The following is a 22,300-nucleotide window of genomic DNA, read 5'->3' as shown; positions in this document are numbered from 1 at the left end:
TTTTGGGCTCTCTGTAAATCCTCTGAGCCAACTATACCTGCTTCAGAAGAATCTCTGCTTGCCAGCATGTTACTATGTCACATACCTTGCAGGGTTGGAGACCGGCAATTTCTCTTGCTGGGACAGAGGAAGGGGTGAGAGGTGAGACACAATTCGGGCTGTTGCCTGGCAGTCACTGCAGCTTTTCTCTGCCTGCCTTAAGAGAAAAGGGCATGACTGGGTTGGAGATGTTAGTCTGCAAGCTGGTCCTACTCTTACTGCATGAGGGTGGTAAATGGAGAATGCTCCCATCTTTAACAGAGAAAGGCAGGTAAGGGAGAAAGGAACCCAAAAACACAAGGCCAGCTCCTGGGCCATGTAACTTGTGGTGCACATTTATTAAGAATTTTTTTTTTTTTAAATAATTTTTAGCTTCCTAGGATTTCAGAAAGATGAACTTGCTTCTGATGTACAAAGGTGGCGGCCTAAAATTTGTGAACATGTTTTCCTTGCTTATTCATGTAAGATTTAAACAAGGTATTCTATCTTGTGAAATGCCCCAGCAATAATCACAGTCATGTCACGAAGCACAAAGAAAACAGCCTCCTTTTTATATGCCAAAGCATCCCTTCTCACATAATTGCAACAGGCTGCCAATTAAGCAAGAATAACTTTTATCCACAAAGTGAAGGATAAAAGCAGTTTCAGTTATCTAGGAGTAGACAACAAATTTCCTCCAAGATCAAGATATGTTCTCAGCATGGTAACTCATTGCTATGTAAGATGAACATTAACATATTCAAAACAAATCCCAAATCAATATACCTGGGGCAGGAGAGGAGTTGTTTTAGACAATCCCTGCAACTGCAGACTAAAACTGATTTTGTGCAGAGGGTAAAAAATATATAATTAGGTTCACATTTACTAGACATCACAAGGCACCATTAAATGTTAATGAAAACAGAACTAGAATTTATTTCAGCTGTAACAGTATGTCATCTTTAATGGACATATTCAATCATTAACTGAATCAAGTAATCCCAGCCACTTTTATGTATACAAAAATATTCCCCCTCCCATGCCAAGTAAAGGGTGTCTGTCCTGGGTGATTTTTTTTCCCATTCTTGTTGCATATATCAGTCACCTAATACTGAAAAAAAATATTTATGAAGTCCAGCAGTTTCATAGTTATATGATGAGAATAGTACTGTGCTGAGCCCCTTTACATTTACTCTGCTATAGGATATGCAAAGTATGCTATTCGCATTCTCCTTGTAAACTTCTACAAGAGAAGCACTGATGGTGGTAATTTAACTGAACCTCCCAACTAATTACTGCAGTTGTGCATACGCTGATTTGCAAGAGAATGGAAAGTCACATGAAGCATTAAAAAACACCCATTTTAGACAACCCCCTGCTTGAATATTTCAAAAGACAAGACATTTCCTCCAAATTGGCAAACTTTTGCAGCACTCAAAGAAAGAAACCATCCAAACTGCTGCTCTTTGCCACACTCAAGCAGAGGGGGTGCAGCTCAGGAGCTAGGGATTAAAACCTGTGTTCTTTTTAAGCAAGGAATCACTGGCAGGACTGATAGTCATGAAAAGTGGAGCTTTGATTTCCAATTTCTTTTCCTCCTACCTCCTGTAGAACATAGTCACTAAGGAAGGTTGACTGCACAATGGAAACCCCAAGAAACGTTGAGAAATACATTCACAGAATGACAGTTGATTAAAAAATATATAAATGGGTTTGTTGTTTTTTTAAGTCTAAGCGGAAAACTACCTGCAAGTGATTTGTAGATCAAGAGAAGTCACTGACTTCCCAACCCCCAATTCCACGTATCTACCATTCGGTTCAAAAAAGAAAAAGAAAAAGGGGGACACACTTTCCTTCCTTAGCACCAGAAGATAGCTGTGAGCAGATGTTGACTTGGGCTGTATATACATTCTTTAATGCAGTACCTTCCCCTTTGAACTTCTTTGCCTTATCTACAACTGATCAGGGAAAACAGTGTTGGCACTTGAGATTTAGATGTGCTTCAACATCTTTGCAGAAGGAAAACAAATCCTCAGGAAATACAATATAAAACATAGCAAACTATGGCCAGAGAAGCAGTACAAGAACATTTCCTGTACAAGGATTCGGAAAGGGTGAACTTGCTGTTTTTTTTCTGATCAAAAGAATAAGCATGCAGTTCGGCAAAATGTCTAATGGACCAAATAGGTGTCAGGATATTCTGCTAGCCTGATAAGGAATAGTGTTTCCTGACTTCTCTGCAATTAAAGGTTGCGCAATATTGCAAATTGCTTGAACTTTCCTGGTCTTCATGTCCCCTTGTTTCTCAATTCAGCATCACAGTGAAATTACAACATCTGCTAGCAAGGTTACATTGTAACCCCCACCCACCCTCCCTCAATAAAGATTTTTCAAAGCAGAAAAGCGCAAGATACAGTTAAAAGTTCAAAATCAGGAAAGAAATGCAGTTTAATATTGATTTAGGTGATAGGGCAGGTTCCCTCCCCTCCCTGGTACGTTTCCCCAGATGGAGAGGAGAGTAATGTAATGTTAAGCTGGCATTGCTGTACTGAATTGCTAGAAGCTCAAAATGAAATTGCAAACAAAAGCGTAACAAAATACAAAGCGAGAGCTTGGTAAAGTAGGCTACAGTTCTTACATTACAATATCAGGAGAAAACCAGTTATTTTCTGAATCCTCACAATGCTCCCCCAATAAGCCACTTCCATCTGGTGTTCCATTGCATCCCCTTTTAATATTCTTCTAAGACAAGTGCCAAATCTTCAGAAGTGTAATGGAGGGGGGGTGGGAGAAGCAGTTTCAATCATCTTCTATCTTAGGGAGCATATAATCTCAGCAAGCAAACAGAGTTCAAACCAGCAGAGCCATTCAAAGGCAAAGCTTCCTTCCTTCTCTTTCTTTCTTTCAAAGTAAGAGTCACAGACTGATCTTCTTTAGTAATCTTTAATGTTTGGCTCCTCCACCGTTGCCAGAGCCAAGGGTTGTTCTGTTGTTAGTGCAATACCTATAACGAATGAGAGAAGAGTGGAAGATGGTACAGTCCACTCTGAATCCTCACCTACATCCCGACCGCTCAGCAAGTTGAATCTTCTCGCCGGCCACTTTGTCTCAAAACACAATGAAGAAATGGCAGCTCGAATGCTCTGAATTAGCTTCCAAACTGATGCATGTTCAAATAGTAAACAAGGCCAAAACCGCCAAACCAAGTTCAAAACTAGAGACCGAGAGACTCCATTACAAAAGGAAAAAAAGTGGCATGGTATTAGGAGCCTGGATGCAAGGTATTGCTTAAACTCTGCCCTTCAATGGGAATGCAGGAGGATCACACACATACCGAGGAAAAGCTGACCTATGGAAGACCGAATGAAGGCCCCACCCCAGCTAGAACCGCATACTACTTCCATCCCAAAATTGCAAAGAAGTAGAGCTATAGAACCCAAACACACAATTTGACAATCCTTGGGAAGTTATTAATTTGTTGGAGAGGATACAACACACATTAGGAGCAGGGGGGAAACCAAAAACAGACACCAGGCCTCTCTTTCCCTATTTGGTGACAAGAAAGTGCAAGAAAGCGTTCATTGGGTTTTGTTCAGTTGTCAGACTTTTGCACATCTGTGTTCTGGCCGAGACAAGGGACTTTGAGGTTTTTTTGCAGCACGTGAGCATCCGCTGGTTCTATCCTCTTGTAGTAGTTCTTCTTCGTCTCAATGATCTCAAACCCAAACTTTCTGTAGAAGTCAATAGCAGATTCATTGCTAATCTGGACATGTCTGGGTAAAAAAAGAAACCAAGGGAGAAAAGCATTAGCATTTATGAAGGCTGGAACTTGGATCTATATGCTAATGAACTGTTTATCTGAAGACTGGAAAGGAATATGGGAAAGCAAGGATAGAGAAGAGATTAAAACAGATGTTACTAAATGTGATAATAAACAAAAGACCATCCAACTTCTGTATCCCATGTTACTTTCACCTATCATCTTTAATACGGCTGGGGGGAAAGCCTTGCATGCCAGCTTATAAGACAAGTGCCCAGAAATCAAGTACAGTCGTACCTTGAAGTTGAATGGAATCCGTTCTGGAAGTCCGTTCAACTTCCAAAATGTTCAGAAACCAAAGTGCGGCTTCTGACTGGCTGCAGGAAGCTCCTGCAGCCAATCAGAAGCTGCAGAAGCCCCATTGGACATTCAGGTTCCAAAGTTTGTTTGCAAACCCGGACACTCACTTCTGGGTTTGTGGCGTTTGGGAGCCAAAATGTACAAGTACCAAGGTGTTCAGGATCCAAGGTACGACTGTCTATGACCATCCTATGTAAACGACTACCTACCTTTTGCCCTTCTGATTTCAGCGACAAACAACTACTATTCTGACACAAAAAAGCTACTCTAGAGCCCATGTCCTAACCTGTTGTCCGCCAAGTACTTTGGACTAAAACTCCCATCAGCCTCAGACAGCATGGCCATCCCAGGGATGATGGAAGTTAAGTCCCGGATGGGAAGGAAAACAACATACAGTACTGCAGAGCTCTCATAAACCAGAAGGTAACAATACTACCAAACTGGCCTCCAAGAAAGTTATACCTTGATAGCGCTGCAGATGCACAGTAGCAATTGCATCAGGTGGGCCTTCTTTGAGAAGGCATCCCACAACTGTGGTGCATTGATCGAGCATGTCCTATCCTACATGCTCATGTGCTGTATCTCAGATTGGGGGACAGCTGGTAACTTTAGAGGACATATTTACTGTATTGGGTTTACATGTGAAGAATTATGCTTAGGAGCTTTTTTAACTGCTGTTTATTTATAGATTTAGAGACGCAGGTGGCGCTGTGGGTTAAACCACAGAGCCTAGGGCTTGCTGATCAGAAGTTCGGTGGTTCGAATCCCCGCGACGGGGTGAGCTCCCATTGCTCGGTCCCTGCTCCTGCCAACCTAGCAGTTTGAAAGCACGTCAAGTGCAAATAGATAAATAGGTACCGCTCCGGCGGGAAGGTAAACGGCATTTCCGTGCGCTGCTCTGGTTTGCCAGAAGCGGTGTAGTCATGCTGGCCACATGACCTGGAAGCTGTACGCCGGCTCCCTTGGCCAGTAAAGCGAGATGAGCGCCGTAAGAGTCGGCCACGACTGGACTTAATGGTCAGGGGTCCCTTTACCTTTACTTATAAGTTTAGCTCTTGCAGAGCTCAGCTTGTCCCTGGTCAATGGATATAGGCACTAATAATAAACAATCCAGACACAATACTGATAAAATAAAGAGGGCATCACTTACAAAAAAGTAAGAAGACTGTAGAGTCACACCTTGGTTCTCGAACGTAATCCATTCCAGATCCGTCCGACTTCTGAAAACATTCGAAAACCAAGGCGCAGCTTCTGATTGGTTGCACAAGCTTCCTATACTCAATCGGAAGCCGCATAAGCTGCGTCGGACATTCGGGTTCCAAAAAATGTTCGCAAACCGGAACACGCACTTCCAGGTTTGTGGCATTTGGGAGCCAAAATGTTCGAGTCACAAGGCGTTTGAGAACCAAGGTATGACTGTAATGTATATACCTCCTGTGGTTAGCATTTGCACTGCATGGTAGTGTCAATATAATTAGTGCCTCTACTGTGTCCCAGCAAACTCTAGTACTCGAAAGCAAAAGTCTTATATTAGTTGTTCTTTAATACTATGCCACAAGACTTGAGCGCCAACATGATTTATGAGTTTGGTCGAGTGGCGGGATTTAAACTTAATAAGCAAAAAACCAAGGTTCTAGAAAAAAACTTGACTTCTTTAGAATCAGAAAGGTTTCAGAAAGAGACAGATTTAAATGTGGTCAAAAAAGTAAGATATCTAGGGGTAAACATAACAGCGAAGAACAGGAACTTATATAAAGATAATTATGAAAAATGTTGGTCTGAAATCAAAAGGGATCTAGATGTTTGGTCAAGATTGAAACTTTCCTTGTCAGGACGTATTGCTGCTGTTAAGATGAATGTATTGCCAAAAATGCTGTTTTTGTTTCAAACTTTGCAGATTGTGGATAAAATGGAGTGTTTTGGGAGGTGGCAGAGAGATATTTCTAAATTTGTCTGGCAGGGCAAAAAGCCCAGAATCAAGTTTAAGATATTAACAGATGCTAAAGAAAGAGGGGGCTTTGCCCTGCCAGACTTAAAGTTGTACTATGAATCAGCAGCTTTCTGCTGGTTGAAGGATTGGCTACTTCTTGAAAACACTGATGTTTTGGATTTGGAAGGATTTAACAATGCTTTTGGTTGGCATGCATATTTGTGGTATGACAAGGTTAAAATACATAAGGCTTTCAAGAATCATGTTGTCAGAAAAGCAGTGTTTAATGTCTGGTCGAAATATAAAGATTTATTGGAAAACAAGACCCCAAGGTGGTTATCACCAATGGAGGCAAAGGCCCCGAAAAGACTCAATATGGAGGCCAAATGGCCGAAATATTGGGAAATAATAGAAAAAGATGGAGACAATTGGAGGTTGCAGAGTATGGAGAAAATAAAGGATAAAGTGCGAGATTGGTTACATTATGCTCAGATTAAAGAGGTTTTTAAGTTGAACAAAAAGATAGGATTCCAGGTGGAAAAATCAAAGTTAGAAACAGAATTGTTAGAACCCAGCTCTAAGATACTTTCAAGAATGTATAACCTGCTGTTAAAATGGAATACACAGGATGAAACGGTCAAATCAGCGATGATAAAATGGTCACAGGACATAGGGTATAACATTATGTTTGCTGACTGGGAAAAGTTATGGACCACAGGTTTGAGATTTACGGCATGTAATGCCTTGAAAGAAAATATTATGAAAATGATATATAGGTGGTACATGACTCCAGTCAAGCTTGCAAAGATATACCATTTATCTGACAATAAATGCTGGAAGTGTAAAGAAGCTGAAGGAACTTTCTTTCACCTCTGGTGGACTTGCCCTAGGGTGAAGGTTTTCTGGGAAATGATATATAATGAGTTGAAAAAGGTATTTAAGTATACCTTCCCTAAGAAACCAGAGGCCTTTCTCTTGGGCATTGTCGGCCAGAGTGTGCAAAAGAAGGATCGAACTTTTTTCATGTATGCTACGACAGCAGCAAGGATAAAGGTAAAGGTAAAGGTACCCCTGCCCATACGGGCCAGTCTTGACAGACTCTGGGGTTGTGCGCCCATCTCACTCAAGAGGCCGGAGGCCAGCGCTGTCCGGAGACACTTCCGGGTCACGTGGCCAGCATGACATCGCTGCTCTGGCCAGAGCCAGAGCCGCACACGGAAACGCCGTTTACCTTCCCGCTGGTAAGCGGTCCCTATTTATCTACTTGCACCCGGAGGTGCTTTCGAACTGCTAGGTTGGCAGGCGCTGGGACCGAGCAGCGGGAGCGCACCCCGCCGCAGGGATTCGAACCGCCGACCTTTCGATCGGCAAGTCCTAGGCGCTGAGGCTTTAACCCACAGCGCCACCTGCGTCCCAGCAGCAAGGATACTTATCGCTAAATGCTGGAAAACCCAAGATTTGCCCACACTGGAAGAATGGCAGATGCAACTGATGGACTATATGGAACTGGCGGAGATGACTGGCAGAATTCGAGACCTGGGAGAAGAACTGGTGGAGGAGGACTGGAAGAAATTTAAGGATTATCTACAAAAATATTGTAAATTGTATGAATGTTAAGAAAGATGTAAGATTAGTAATAATATGGCTTCAACAAATTAGTTATAAAGAATACAAACTTAAGTGTAATTGGAAGAAAAGATAAATTTTGGTTAAATAGTATTTTATAATTAAATCTCTAAAAGAGTGATTTTAAATTCCAAAATTTGAGATTTAATCTTGGGAAATTATATTATATGAATGGAATCATCTTAATAATTTGCCAGCAAAATTTATGAGTTTAGAATGCAGGAACAAGAGGTGTGAGGAAGTCCTAGGATGAGAATGAAATGTGGATATTGGAAAATACTATGTTACTATGTATGCTTTTTATTGTTTTAAAAAATTTTTAAAAATATTTTAAAAAAAAGAAGAAGACTTGAGCGCCAACATTTCCATGAATGCCAACTAAACATGTAAGCAACCAATTCCTCCTGCCTAGGAGGCCAGCAATGTCTTTCTACTTACAGATAGATATTGTCGAAAGTGCCATCTTTTTCACAGATGTTTAACACATGATTCAACATTTTAGTTCCTACAAAGGAAGCAAGACAAAATGGAAGAAAGTTATTCCCAATTTCAAATGCTGCAGCATCTTGCAATATTTGTTATTTTATAAACAAGTACTAAATTTTGTAAGCTTTAGAGCCACATGTTCCATAGCCAAGAGCCACCTCATCATTTACAAAACAGTCTTACCTATCCCCAACCTTCGGTAAGGGGCCAGACATCCAAGCGTCATGATGTACAGTCTTTTCTGATTCTGAGAATGATCTACTCTACAGCACACTGCACCCACTGCAATATCATTGAAATAGGCTGCCGAAAAGAGGGGTGGGGAGAGGAAGAAAGCATATTATTTTGGGGGTTTTTAATCCACCGTATCCTGAGGGTTTCGGATAAATATATAGATTTAAGAATACTGCATAATTAGAACAGCAAGACACACTTGCATATTATATATTAAATATATAACAATAAATGTGATCCCATCCCTGCTTAACTCCACGCCTCAAACTAAATATGTAACAATAAAAATAATCCCATCCCAATTTAACTCCACATATCAAATATCAGGTCAAACAAGGTCTAATTCTCACTGAAGGGAAATCTGTACTATGCTGGTAGAACTCCAGGCTGAAGGGGACAGAATAGTCCCTTGTAAAAATAAGATCTATAATCCTGCATGCATAAAACTAGCATATTAAAGAGCATGCTGGTGTAGAACCCTTTCCCCTCATATTCTATGTGCCAGAAATACTATGTATAATGGACAATTCAATCAGACCTGAAGCACAGCCTAAGGTGATAAAATCAAGACAGAGTTCTACATCTGCAGTAAGAGCTAGATCTTGCAATACTTTAGGAAAACATTCAAGCATAACTTGATGCACAGTGGTCCATAGTTCTGCTTGTCACCCCCACCATAGTGAGCGTTTCATTACCTTATGGCAAAGACAATAAGAGGGGAACCAACCTCTTTCTACCTTGGATCATCAACCGAGTTGTGCTGAATTTCAAAGGGTGTATGTGACTGCAATAAGGGGGGTGACCTCAACCCCCTCTCCAGCTCCAAGCTAAACAGGAAGGCTAGAGTTGACCATGGCACTCTTCTTGCTTCGGCTGCCTGCCACCAAAATGTCGGTGAATAGTCAAGGCACTCAGAATGCCTCAGCCAGCTAGCTCCAAAGCAAGCTCCAATTCCCCTTCCTCAGTTCTGAAAGCCTGGAGCTAGAGAGGGAAGCTGGGGCTTGTCCCTGAACTCCTGCAGGGGTGCAGAAAGAGGTCAAAGTTACAGTCTTATGAATATCCACCTCAGAGTAGGACTCATTGGGTTGAATCCATACTTAATAGCAGACCCACTGAAATCAACAGGGCTTGTTTTAGTCATGGACCAAGATTCCAATGCGTCTGCTCAAAGCATGGCTTATTTGGGACCCAATCCATTCAGTTCAATGGGACACACTTCTGAGAAAGCATGCATAGGCTGAAGGGGAGGACAAAGGCCACCTTAAAAAAAAGCTGTGAAACCTTGTTGTGTGTGCAGGAGGAAGGTTTACACCTAAGGAGTTGATGAATGGGTTTCTCTCTGTGCATATCGTTGAGACATGTGACAAGATATGTTAAGCATTTGAGCAGAAAAAAAATGATATTATTCATTTTAAAGGCCATGATGTAGTATAAAGGGAAAACGGGTTTCTAATGTAACATAAGAAAAGTAATTTAGGGCTGCATAAGTTGTCAGTTCTGTATACTGCAGTCAACAGGAGGCTAGTGGTAATGCTAAAACACTCACAACTTGGCATGAAGGATCTTCATGAGGAAATGGGCCACTGCTTGTTGTTCAACACTGCTTGTTGAAGCTTTTAAAACAACCAACAAGGGCACTAGTTTTCCTGAGCAGCTGTGGAAGGTAAAAGCTGGTAGCTCTCTATGGCTAGAACAGGAGGAGCTGGAGGGGAAGGAATAGGCACAGACAAGGGGAAAAGAGGATGGACAACTATCTCAGGCCAAAGAGGTACATACCTGAGGAAGATGGCGGAATAAAAGGCAGTATCTGCATTGTATATGCAGGCCCAGGTTGCATGGCGTGCAAGGCTTCATACAGTCAGAATAATTAAGATATCTCGTAAAGCTATCCTCACGTAACAGATTATGTACTGAATCTAGCAGATAAACCAAGAACAATGGAAAACCCTCTATCCACCAAGCCACCAAATAAAAAAGCAAGGTACTATACCCAGTTTGGCGAGCTCGCCAACCTCTAACACATCCTTGTAGAACTTGTCATTGTAGCTGACAGGGAAAATGACTTGGTTTAACCGCTTCAGCTGCTTAATGTTGTGTGGCGTCACATCACCCAGCTCGATCCGGCTACTGGAACAAATCAAAACATGCTTAATACCTCTAGGAATGCCACTGTGATTAAGCTATACTAGAAACAGTAGAACTGGTCACCTTGTCATCTCCAAACACTTTGATGCAATATCCCCATTCTGCACAGAACCCTCCTAAATCTATCATGCAGGATTTAGTAGGACTCTTTTTTCTTTTTTTTTTAAAGCAAACACCTTGCAGTTACTCAAACTGAAATTTGGCCCAGTGCTTTCAGGTTACACTGATCTTACGGCAATTAAATTTATACAGTGGTACCTCGGGTTAAGTACTTAATTCGTTCTGGAGGTCTGAAACTGTTCTTAACCTGAAGCACCACTTTAGCTAATGGGGCCTCCTCCTGCTACCACGCCGCCAGAGCACAATTTCTGTTTTCGTCCAGAAGCAAAGTTCTTAACACAAGATACTATTTCTGGGTTAGTGGAGTCTGTAACCTGAAGCGTATGTAACCTGAAGTGTATGTAACCCGAGGTACCACTGTACATGGATTTTACCCAGAGCAACAGGATCAAACCATCATCTATCCAGCTTCTCAAGGGCAAGTCCTCTAAAACTGCAGAGAACATGGAAGTTGTGTGTCTTGCTTCACACAAAGCCACAGAAGAGGTGAAATACTGGCACATGTGACTTTTGGGAGTTTCAGAGGACAGAAGACCCATAAGTCACACTCACAGCTTGCTTGCTTGCTTGCTTGCTTGCTTGCTTGCTTGCTTGCTTCCCCAACACATCTAAAGATGCCAGGAAAGAAGCAAGAAAAACTTACTTTGAAACTCATCAGAAAGTGAAACAGGACACTTTGCCTCTTCCACAATTTTGTGGCGTGTCTTCAAGCCTCAGTGAGAGGGAGAGACTGGTAGTGGTAACCACAAATAGCAGCTGCCTAGTAAACCAAGCCATAATGTGTGGATCCTGGGAAGCAACCTGTCACTTTAGAGTTGAGAAGGAAGCTAAATTAGCTCCTCAGAATGGCAGGAAGTAACATGAGCCATGCTGGAGACTTGAATCACTGGCTGTATGAAAAGAATTCCCAAGTTCACATTACAAGTCTCAGTCAAACATATAAACAAGACAACAGAGCAAGAAAGCAGGAACATAGATATAATACATTTTCACATATAATAAGCCATTACCCAAAACACATTTCCAACCGTGAAACCACATACAGCCATAGTTTATTGTTCACATTAAGAAAGTTAACACCCCCAAAAGGAGTCAGGGTCTCAGGGACAGAGAGTGGCTGGAAGTGGGGAGGCAGAAAAAGGTCCTCCTTTCCTTCCACTCTGCAGACAAGCCCTGGATTCTCCCAACACCCCCTTTCCTTCATATAAATATATCTTTTTAGCACCACAATTAACACATATTAAAGGCCTATACTGATGACAGAGACACCCACCTTGAGTGTCCAGTTCGCAAACCTAAGACTTACTGTATTTTTCCATGTACAATCATACCTTGGTTTTCCAACAGCTTAGTTCTCCCAAACCTGGAAGTGACTGTTCCAGTTGGCGAACTATTTTTGGAAGCCGAGCGTCCGACGGGGATTCTGCAGCTTCTGATTGACTGCAGGAGCTTCCTGCAGCCAATCAGAAGCCACGCTTTGGATTTCGAACATTTTGGAAGTCAAATGGACTTCTGGAACGGATTTCCAAGGTACAACTGTACAAGGTACAACTGACTTCCAAGGTACAACTGTACAAGGTGCCCCCAAGATCTATTGGAAGTCTAGCGGGTAGAAAGTTCTCCTCCCACACCCTCAGAATCAGCTTTAATCTGAAATCTTAGGCGCAGTACTGAGCCCAGAGCTCAGAAACTGCTCACGTTTATGAAATTCCCTTCACAAAATGCTCCTAGAACAATGGGAGTTTTGAACACTGTCCATGTGGTCACAATTAGACCCACGCCAGTAGTAAAACGTGTCTGGCACATGGCTATATCCTATGTGCTAGGGCATAGGGCCAGAGAGAGTCCATACTGTGTGTCTCATCATCTGACTTCTGCTCTCACATGGGGCTCATACATTGCTTGAGATGTGCTGCACCACTGCAAGGTTTAACTCTGCAATGAAAGCCCTGCCATTCCAAACTGGGCAAGAATCGGGGGGGGGGGGTGTCAGTTTCCTATCCAATCACTGACTTCACTGAGAGGGATATACTTGACCTGGCAAATATTATTACTATTTATTACAATGAGACAACTGAGACGTAGCTGTGTTGATCTCTCAGGGGCTGAATCCAAATGCAATGACAGAATAGTAGAAGTTGAAAACATTAACAGGCTTGCTTATATTAACCACTTAGAAAACTGGTTATAGCAGGAGATATAGTCAAAGAATCTCAAGAAATGAGAAATATAGTCAAAGAATCTCAAGGCTAGCTACAGCTGTGTCTTAAGAAAGAACTTATAAAGAACTTTATACTGCTTTCTTTGATGCTTTTCAGATTTTAAGTGCAATTTCAGATTTCTATTCTATGCAAGTGTGTTTGTGTGTGTGTGTGTGTGTGAGAGAGAGAGAGAGAGAGAGAGGGGGGGGGGAGGGAGGGAGGGAGGGAGGGAGGGAGGGAGAAAGAGTCATTATTTGCAGGTTTGTGGTTTTTTTTTAAAAAAAAAAACCTATTCACTTAAGTCTTGGAGTGTTTTGAAAGGAACACCTTTTAATATATAAATACAACTTGTAGTTGCTTATTGCAGGCTAAGAAAAGTAGGCAATAACTGAAAAAGCATCTATGCATAAACTCATGCTCCAGCCACTAATATCAACTTTGCAAAAGGTTTTAGATTAGTCAAGTTATTTTGAGAGTTGCTTGTGTATGTGTTTCTAATTAAGTGAGAAATTGTAATAATCTTTCTGAAGCTGCAGTTGTGTCTGTTGTGTACCGAGGGGGCTGAACTGGGAATGTATATGATTATCTTGATTTTACAGTCAAATTATACAGCTGTCTTAAAAACAATACATTTTTAAGTGCCAGACATTCCTCTTATTAGAAAGAGAGTAACTCCAAAGAGGAGAAATAATGTTTTATTGGCCAGTTGGAAATGTCACCATGTACAGACTTTTAACACACTGTGAGAACAAATTAACAATCTGCTTCCTTAAACAAAGAACCAGGAAGTTATTTGCACACTGTAGCAGTACATAGGAGGTATTTCTATTTATTTAAGACAGAGTCCACCTGTTAGCCAAAAAGGCTTTCAGATCAGCTTTCAAAAATCAGTCCTAAGACTCAGGCTCACTATTAAAAAAGACACAACACATGAGTAAAAAGGAATGGGTGGGAGGAAGGGAACATAAATTCAGACCTTTAAAAGATACCATTTTTATAATATGGTTATGTCTATTCAGATTCTGGCTGTCTAGAGCAGCAGCAACTACTTGCTGATGTCAGTGGCAATTCTGGCAGTCCTGCCCATGATAAAGTCAACAATGATAGAATAGTAGGAAATCTGTATTGCTTCACTCTACCATGCATTTAATAAGAAGCTGGCAAATTCCCCCATATTAACCATGGTGTAAGCTGATTTGTCTGAACACACTCAGTGCCTCATGGCTGCCTGATTTTGGAAGCTTTGCGACCATTATGAGGCTGCCTTCCTTTTCCGTCAAGTTGCCCCCTGAGCATGAAAAACCTTTAATTTCCCCGCTGCTGGACTGTAACTCTTTGCTTCAGCCATGACTTGGTGAAGCCACAGAATGCTGTCTACTTGTGAATGATGAGCCAGTTCTTTAAAAAGTAATTAGCAAAAATAAACCGAGGCAGGGATCTAAGCCGCCACCTTAACACAGCAATATCACAGCTCCCAGCTCTGCTCACTTCTCAATATATTTATAGCCGGTTACCAAAACGGACCACATGCACGTTTGATTTACACCATCATGGAAATAAACTCATGTATCCACAACCTATCTGTCATTTCTTTTGGGAAAGTATTAAGCCTTGCTCTGTAAGAAAGTAGCCCCAGTCAGTGTTCTTGCATGTCTAAGATTCAAACTTTCTCTGCTAATTTTCCAGTTGTCCCCTCCATCTCTAGAAAACTTTGGACTGCACAAGTTGGGCCTGTTACTTTGATATCATGTTCTTTACTTTAAAGCACTGAAAACTTTTGAAACAGAAAATTGCTGCTGCCAGAAAAGCGGCAGAAGTATTGGCAGCAGAAACACCTGGTAGACAAGGGGAAAGACTCCAAACATCTGCCTCCCACAATACGTCTCTTTAGCACCACAGACTTTGAGAGGAGTAGGAAAACTGGTGAGACAGTGGTATCAGAAAAAACCCCAAGAAAAGGAGGTATCTCTAAAAGCCCCTGAAGCTCTGGGAAGATGGTATTGCTAGCAGAATGCCCCTAGGTGGACCAAAGAACGGTACTAGGAAACAATTTGACTTCATCTGACTCTTACCCACACCACCACCACATAAAATCATTCAACAGCATTGTCAATATAATGACCACCAGATTGCTCTTTACATCTGCTTTCCACCTAGCCAGGAGCCTGTGTCACTAGAAGCATGAGAAATATGGGTAACGGTTAGCCTATATATATATATAACTTTTTTTTTTAAAGGATCAGCAATTCTCCATTGAGTGTCAGTACCAAATGATAGTTCATTATGTTGTTTTGCTTTTGCATACTGAAATTAATTTTTTAAAATTGAGATTAGCCATTCTTTCTTTATCACAGAATCCTAAACATAACCAGATACCTGCAAGCACCTAGCAGAGATTAAATCAGCCTGCAATTTTCATCATCCGACTACCGGTAAGTCTGAGAGCAAGGCTTCAATGTCTAATCCTCCTCCCCCGTACTCACATACTCCCAATCCCTGCAGAAGAGTTCTGGAGAAATCAAACATTTGAGCACTATTTTGTGACACTTCGTTGCTCTTAAAAAATGTATTACACAACCATGGATTTTGGAGTTAAATGTTTAAAAAAATTATAGTATACTCTTCGGTTGTATAAAGGGTCCTCTGCATTTTATCAATGCATTTTACACTTAAAACACTGAATACTGCACACATTTACTGATTAAAGTAGAGGAAGCTTCTTTATACTGAATAATGTCTACTCTGACTGGAAGTGGCTCTTTAGGGGTTCAGACAAAAGCCTTCCCCAGCCCTACCTGAATATATCAGGGATTGAACATGAGACCCGCTGCATGCATAAACTATCTGATTTAGCATTGCCTCCTTTTAAACCAGCAGTCTTCAGCCTTTCAGATCCAGCCTTGCATTTAACTTAAAACATGCATTTGTGGGCCAATTTCTTAATATTTTACCATATATCTGTAGTATACTGGTACTGCTGTTCTGACTCAGATCAGTCTACAACCCACTAAGATCCTGCCATCAACGCCAAGTCGAAAGACAATATCTGAATGTAATAAGGATAGATCAGGACAGAAAAGAACGCCAAAACCTCTATCAGGAATTAGAGAGCAAAACTGCAGGACCGCCAAAAGAGAGCCTGGGACTAGAAAAATAAAGCAAAATAACAGACCTTCCTTGACACTCACTGACTACTAGCACAATGCATAGTCAAGGAAGTCTGCTATTGCTCATCAGCTGATAACATCTGTGTAACATCAATATACAGTCATACCTTGGAAGTCGAATGGAATCTGTTCCGGAAATCCGTTCAACTTCCAAAATGTTCAGAAACCAAAGCATGGGTTCTGATTGGCTGCAGAAAGCTTCTGCAGCCAATTGGAAGCCGCAGAAGCCCCATTGCTTATTGGCTTCTCAAAATAGTTTGCAAACCAGAACAGTCACTTCCAGGTTTGCGGCGTTCGGGAGCCAAAATGTTCGAGAACTAAGATGTTCGAAAACCAAGGTATGACTGTAGTTCAGTTAGGATCTTTTAGGCTCTCAGAAGCAAATTGGCATTAACTGAAACAGCTTATCTCCAAGTCACTCTTTTAGTACACATGGCAAGACCAACTCCCCTGAATCCATAGAGCAGCACGCTTCTAACACCATGTTCACCATCTGTGCTAATCCACAGCAAATGGCCAAATGCCTCCATTATGTCACCCTACGGGGCAGATGCACTGACCTCCACTGCATCAACCAGAGTTGCAGGTGGCAGGAATTCAGTAAATGAATTATCTTGCAATTCCAGCAGACGTGGGTTGGAATCCAATTATACAACATACATAGGCTGTGAATAACCACCCTTTTGATGGATTTCAGTTGTAATCTGAAAATGCTGGAGACTTGGCAAAGCCTGTGGGCTGACTGGGGGAAACGGGGGGAAAGGCTGTCAACCCAACACAGGGCATTTCATGTAAATGGTAAATTAACTCATGTAATTTCTGCAAATGTAATGTATTTATACATGATACATACATGTTTGGTCTTGTCTTCCACCAAGGAAACATCATATATTAAACAATCATTAGATTCTTTGTAACAAGTGATGGTTAGATATTCCGTATTCTCTGAACAAATCCTGTGCAGGACTTAACTTGGCAAGGGAAATATTAAGGTTTTAAAACTGGTTTAACTGTAGCTTGTAAACTCCCTTGAATACTCTGATGAAAAAGCAAATGATAAAGTAAATAAACTGTTACCAAACCTTCCTCAGTTCATTTTGAAATCAACTCTGAATTTACAAGCTTCCATGGAGAACATTTTTAAAAAACTTCTGCTTTTCAAGAACTCTCTCCAAACCTATAATGTTAGTGATCTTTTTGGCTTTTTAGCAACCATGGTGAAAGCAAAAGCACCTTTATGTTTCAATGTGTATTCAACCCTCCTTCAACATTTAATCTATTTTTCATCCAAGTTCTGGCCATTAAATACAGCTCCCCCAGCTGATTTTAAGAAGAAGAAGAGAAGAGTTTGGATTTGATATCCCGCCTTTCACTCCCTTTAAGGAGTCTCAAGGCGGCTAACATTCTCCTTTCCCTTCCTCCCCCACAACAAACACTCTGTGAGGTGAGTGGGGCTGAGAGACTTCAAAGAAGTGTGACTAGCCCAAGGTCACCCAGCAGCTGCATGTGGAGGAGCGGAGACTCGAACCCGGTTCCCCAGATTACAAGACTACCGCTCTTAACCACTACACCACACTGGCTCTCTGATTTTAAGGCTCTAAGTAAGGAGTCTTGCAGTTTTTCGAGCTACTGACAGATCTGGCCTAGTCAGCATACCATCCACACCAGGGGTCGGAAAGGTTTACCTCACCTGGGCTGGTTCACTCCAGTGGAGATCCTTCCGCGGGCCGGATCGCACACACTTGAGTGCGCGTGGCCACGATTTCTGGCGTCTGCATCTGCGCAGACACAATTTCCGGCACCACAGAAGCGAGTCCCCGCACCGCGCTGCACCGGTTTAGTGCAGCATATGGGGACTCACCGAGTGGGCAGCTCGGTTCAGGGGCTGCTCGGGGGCCGGTTAAATGACCCCTGTGGGCCGCTTACCCCTGACCCACACCATGACTTGCTTGTTTGCCACAAAAGAGAGACTTCTAGGTAGGGGGAAATGGCAGACCACTTTTGAAGAGAGCCTATCCAAAGGGGATGTCCTTTTGGGACACAGCAAACCCTATGCTAGCATTATGCCTATTGTGGTAGTGGGTTTTGAGGATTTACTCTCCTTGCCTTATACCTCTGTGTTACTGGAGGGAGAGCAAATAGAAGCCCCTCTCTAGCTCACTGACATGGCTGTTTGGGGACCACGGCTCACTCTCTTTGTGGCCTCTGGGATTCTAGGCGATACTGAGATCTTCTATCAAAAACTGTTCTTACAGTCTCTTCCAAAACAAAGATACAGCTCAAGCCTGGTATTAATAAGCCCAGTTACAATATCTATTACATGTGTAAAAGGTCAGTAGTCAACTGGTATCCAAAGCTAGAGGATTTGTACCAACACAGTGACGCCACTATTTGAGTTACATTAGGGTCATATCTCACAATCATACTAGCATGTGCTCAGTTCTGAAAGAGCTGTGGTAGTTTTAAATGAACACCCAAACACATAAGCCCATACATTATATGGGTTGCCACCAGAAGTATATTAAAACTCAGTATTTCAAATGTTCCACCAAAAGCAGCCCACCCTTTGGCTTGCACACAGTAGGAATCTCTTCTTCTGTAAGCAATAGTAGCTGTTTTTCTCTATTACACATCCAATAAAATAGTCATTTCGAATCCAAGATGTTACTTCAGCAGCGCCAGGATGCCCTGGTGCCTGGAACAATTATCCAGTTGTTTTAAAGGTAAAGGGTAAAGGTACCCCTGCCCGTACGGGCCAGTCTTGACAGACTCTGGGGTTGTGTGCCCATCTCACTTAAGAGGCCGGGGGCCAGCGCTGTCCGGAGACACTTCCGGGTCACGTGGCCAGCGTGACAAAGCTGCATCTGGCGAGCCAGAGCCGCACACGGAAACGCCGTTTACCTTCCCGCTGGTAAGCGGTCCCTATTTATCTACTTGCACCCGGAGGTGCTTTCGAACTGCTAGGTTGGCAGGCGCTGGGACCGAGCAGCGGGAGCGCACCCCGCCGCAGGGATTCGAACCGCCGACCTTTCGATTGGCAACTCCTAGGCACTGAGGCTTTAACCCACAGCGCCACCTGCGTCCCTATCCAGTTGTTTTAAGTTTAACCAAAGATGGAAAGAAGACAAAGTCTCTACCAGAGAAGAATGGCAAACTAAACCGCTTGAATATGCAGAAAGAGCAAAAATGACAAGAGCAAAAATGACAGCAAAAATCAGAAACTAAGTAGATGAATGTTTCAAAAAAGAATGGGAGAAATTAACACTTAATCTGAGAGACCATGTAAACAAATGAAAACATTAGCAGGTTTTTAACACCACTTGTAATGTAACAAAAACTTTGGATAATGGAAATAGATTTAAAATATAGGTGATGAAATAAATGCAGTTGAAAAGGACAACATAAAGACCCATGGAAGGAAAGCGGGGGGGGGGGGGGGGGGAGAGTCTGAGATTCAGGGGAATCTTGTATTTTGAGTATATTTGTGATATTGTAAAAAAGTTATATCTGTAAAATCAAGTAAAATGTTTCCAAAAAGGGGGAAAGGGGGGAAAGTTTAACCAGTCTTTTCAGAGGACTCACTTCTAGCCCTAACCTGCAACTTTTGGGGGGAGTTGTTTGTTTGGTTACATACATGCATCTTGCTGAGGCAAATCTACCTCTTTTAAAAGCAGGCACAACACAACACATAATGTTGATTTACTACACAGACAAAATATTTATGTGCGTTAAGGGTTGCTGTTGCTTAAAAAAGAAAGCAAAAAAGGTCTTGAATTTATTTCAACCCTGCGGCCTCCTCCTTGGCACAGTTAGAATTGGGGTGGGAGACGAAACTGATGGACTATGCAGAGATGGTGAAACTGACGGAGAAAATCAGAAACCAGGAAGATCAAGTATTTTGAAAGGTAACTATAACAGATGGATAACGGTAAAAGATGCCAAAATAAAAAAAAATGTAATCTTAAATACGGAACCCATGGAGGGAGGGAAGGAGGTCCAAAGGTTGAAAAGAACCTTTTATTTCAACGTTTGAAATGGTTAAAGTTAAAATGTAAAAAATTGTGTAAAACCAATAAAAAATATTATTTTTAAAAATGAAGATAAAGTTGGGTGGGGAAGGGGAGAAACAACAATCAGGCCCGGAAGGCTCCCTCTCCCCGCCACCTTGTGGCGCACACCTTGAACCCAGAACCCGCCAAGTCCGAGCCCCTCCCTCCCTCCCTCGGAACAGAACCGCATCCTCTCCGGAGGAAACGGGAGCCGGGAGAATAATCCTCGACTTCCCGGAAAGAAGCGCGGGAAACAAAGACCCGCCGCCGCCGCCCCGGGGGGAAAAACCTGAGGGGAAAAGCAAAGCTGGAGGGCGCCTGAGGAGACCGGGCTGGCCGGCTGGGCCGGGGGGCGGGAGGCGGGAAGGAAAGGGGAGGGAAAGGGGGGGCAAGGCCGCCGCCGCCGCCGCCGCCGGTCCCGCACTCACCCCTTCATGGCTGCTGCTGCTGCTGCTGCCTGGGGCCGCGGGGTCCAGCAGCGGCGCTTCAGCTGCTGCTCCTGCTCTGGCCGCCGCCGCCGCCGCTGCTCCACATGGGCCTCAGGCCGCTCCGAGCTCCCGCGCGCGCCTGCGCACAACGCCGCACCCGCCTCAGCTCGACCTTTCACCCGACGACGACGACGTGACGACGACGGCAACACGCTTCCCCGGCGCAACGCTTCGCCCCGCCCCCTCGTTTCGAAGTCACTCAGAGGCCGACTTCCGGGTTCTTTTGTCCCGCCCCCCCGTTTAGAAGTCACTCAGAGACCGACTTCCGGATTCTTTTGTCCCGCCCCCGGTTAGAAGTCACTCAGGGAACCGACTTCCGGGTTCTTTCATCCCGCCCCCCCCCGCTTAGAAGTCACTCAGAGACCGACTTCCGGCTTTTTTGCGATTTGCCCACAGACGAGTAAAGCTTGTTACCAGCCTAGCTGCTTGAGTGGGTTTCCGATTTCAATATTACTTCTTATATTTATCTACAGTATAGCTGTAGGATTGAGGTTGAATCCTGACAAGACAGAAGTACTGTTATTGGGGGGCAGGAGGCGGGCAGGTGTGGGGGACTCCCTAGTCCTGAATGGGGTAACTGTGTCCCTGAAGGACCAGGTGCGCAGCCTGGGAGTCATTCTGGACTCACAGCTGTCCATGGAGGCGCCTACCAGCTCCATCTGCTACGCAGGATGAGACCCTCCCTGCCCGCAGACTGTCTCGCCAGAGTGGTGCATGCTCTGGTTATCTCTCACTTGGACTACTGCACTGCGCTCTACATGGGGCTACCTTTGAAGGTGACCCGGAAACTACAACTAATCCAGAACATGGCAGCTAGACGGGTGACTGGGAGCGGCTGCCAAGACCATATAACACCAGTCTTGAAAGACCTACATTGGCTCCCAGTATGTTTCCAAGCACAATTCAAAGTGTTGGTGCTGACCCTTAAAGCCCTAAACAGCCTCAGCCCAGCATACCTGAAGGAGCGTCTCCACCTCCATCATTCTACCCAGACACTGAGGTCCAGCACCAAGGGCCTTCTGGTGGTTCCCTCACTGCGAGAAGCTAAGCTACAGGGAACCAGGCAGAGGGTCTTCTCAATAGTTGCGCCCGCCCTGTAGAACACCCTCCCACCAGATGTCAAAGAGAACAACAACTACCTGATATTCAGAAGACATCTTATGGCAGCCCTGTTCAGGGAAGCTTTTAATGTATGACATATTAGTGTATTTTTGGTCTTTGTGGCTGGGGAAACCCAGAGTGGCTCAGAGTGGCTGGGGAAACCCAGCCAGATGGGCGGGGTACAAATAATAAATTATTATTATTATTATTATTATTATTATTATTCAACTTACAGATTTGAAAATAAGCAGCCTCGAAAATAAGGGATCAGCAGCTTCGAAAATAAGGGATCAGCAGCCAAAATAAGGGATTTTGCTTAGCTCGTACAGAAATCCGCCACTGATGGAGCCATGCTGCTTTGGCTGCGACTGACTCTGTTTTGCAGGAGGTTGGACTAGATGATCCTAAGGGTCTACAACTCCCACCAAAGAAGAGTGGCAGACAAAACTGATGAAAGACGTCGAGATGGCAAAGCTTACAGGCAGCATTAGAAACCAGGAAGAATGGGGAAAGTTTATAATTTATTGGAAAAGCTATTGTAAAGAGTTACATACATTGGTAGGATTGACAGAAAACATGCAGTAAAAATTTGAACTATGGATGGACAAATGATTT

General features: G+C 43.1%; 1 protein-coding gene and 1 long non-coding RNA gene across 4 annotated transcripts; one reads left to right on the top strand and one right to left on the bottom strand.

Moving 5' to 3' along the window:
* Positions 1–930: 930 nt before the first annotated feature.
* On the bottom strand, positions 931–20,753 carry NAA50 (N-alpha-acetyltransferase 50, NatE catalytic subunit). 3 transcript variants are annotated; one of them, XM_079960369.1, is made up of 5 exons: positions 20,525–20,753; positions 10,405–10,541; positions 8,364–8,483; positions 8,133–8,199; positions 931–3,791 (listed from the first exon to the last, which is right to left on the bottom strand). In XM_079960369.1, exons 1-5 carry the CDS (start codon positions 20,530–20,532, stop codon positions 3,611–3,613), a joined length of 513 nt encoding a protein of 170 aa, XP_079816495.1. In that variant the 5' UTR covers positions 20,533–20,753; the 3' UTR covers positions 931–3,610. The 3 variants fall into 3 exon arrangements, with proteins under 3 accessions (XP_079816495.1, XP_079816496.1, XP_079816494.1); XM_079960370.1 differs by having other exon boundaries at positions 10,405–10,538; XM_079960368.1 differs by lacking the exon at positions 20,525–20,753 and adding an exon at positions 11,986–12,030.
* Positions 8,492–10,432, top strand: LOC307206919. The gene is made up of 2 exons (XR_013834537.1): positions 8,492–9,437; positions 9,486–10,432. It is a non-coding gene; the product is annotated as an uncharacterized lncRNA (long non-coding RNA).
* Positions 20,754–22,300: the final 1,547 nt, after the last annotated feature.

Source organism: Podarcis cretensis (genome assembly GCF_951804945.1).
Source record: "Podarcis cretensis genome assembly, chromosome: 17".
In the NCBI taxonomy this organism is placed as follows: Eukaryota; Metazoa; Chordata; class Lepidosauria; order Squamata; family Lacertidae; genus Podarcis; species Podarcis cretensis.
The sequence above is the reverse complement of the archived record's forward strand: the minus strand, read 5'-3'. Positions and strand labels throughout refer to the sequence as shown.

What these genes read in the sequence shown, in the direction of transcription:
- NAA50 (XM_079960368.1), bottom strand. Translation starts at nt 12,008, where the DNA reads ATGATTGTACATGGAAAAATACA. An exon ending in TGGCGAGCTCGCCAAACTGG is followed by an intron (nt 8,484 to 10,404) that starts GTATAGTACCTT and finishes TCTTTTCGGCAG; the next exon opens with CCTATTTCAATGATATTGCA. An exon ending in TTACCGAAGGTTGGGGATAG is followed by an intron (nt 8,200 to 8,363) that starts GTAAGACTGTTT and finishes CTTCCTTTGTAG; the next exon opens with GAACTAAAATGTTGAATCAT.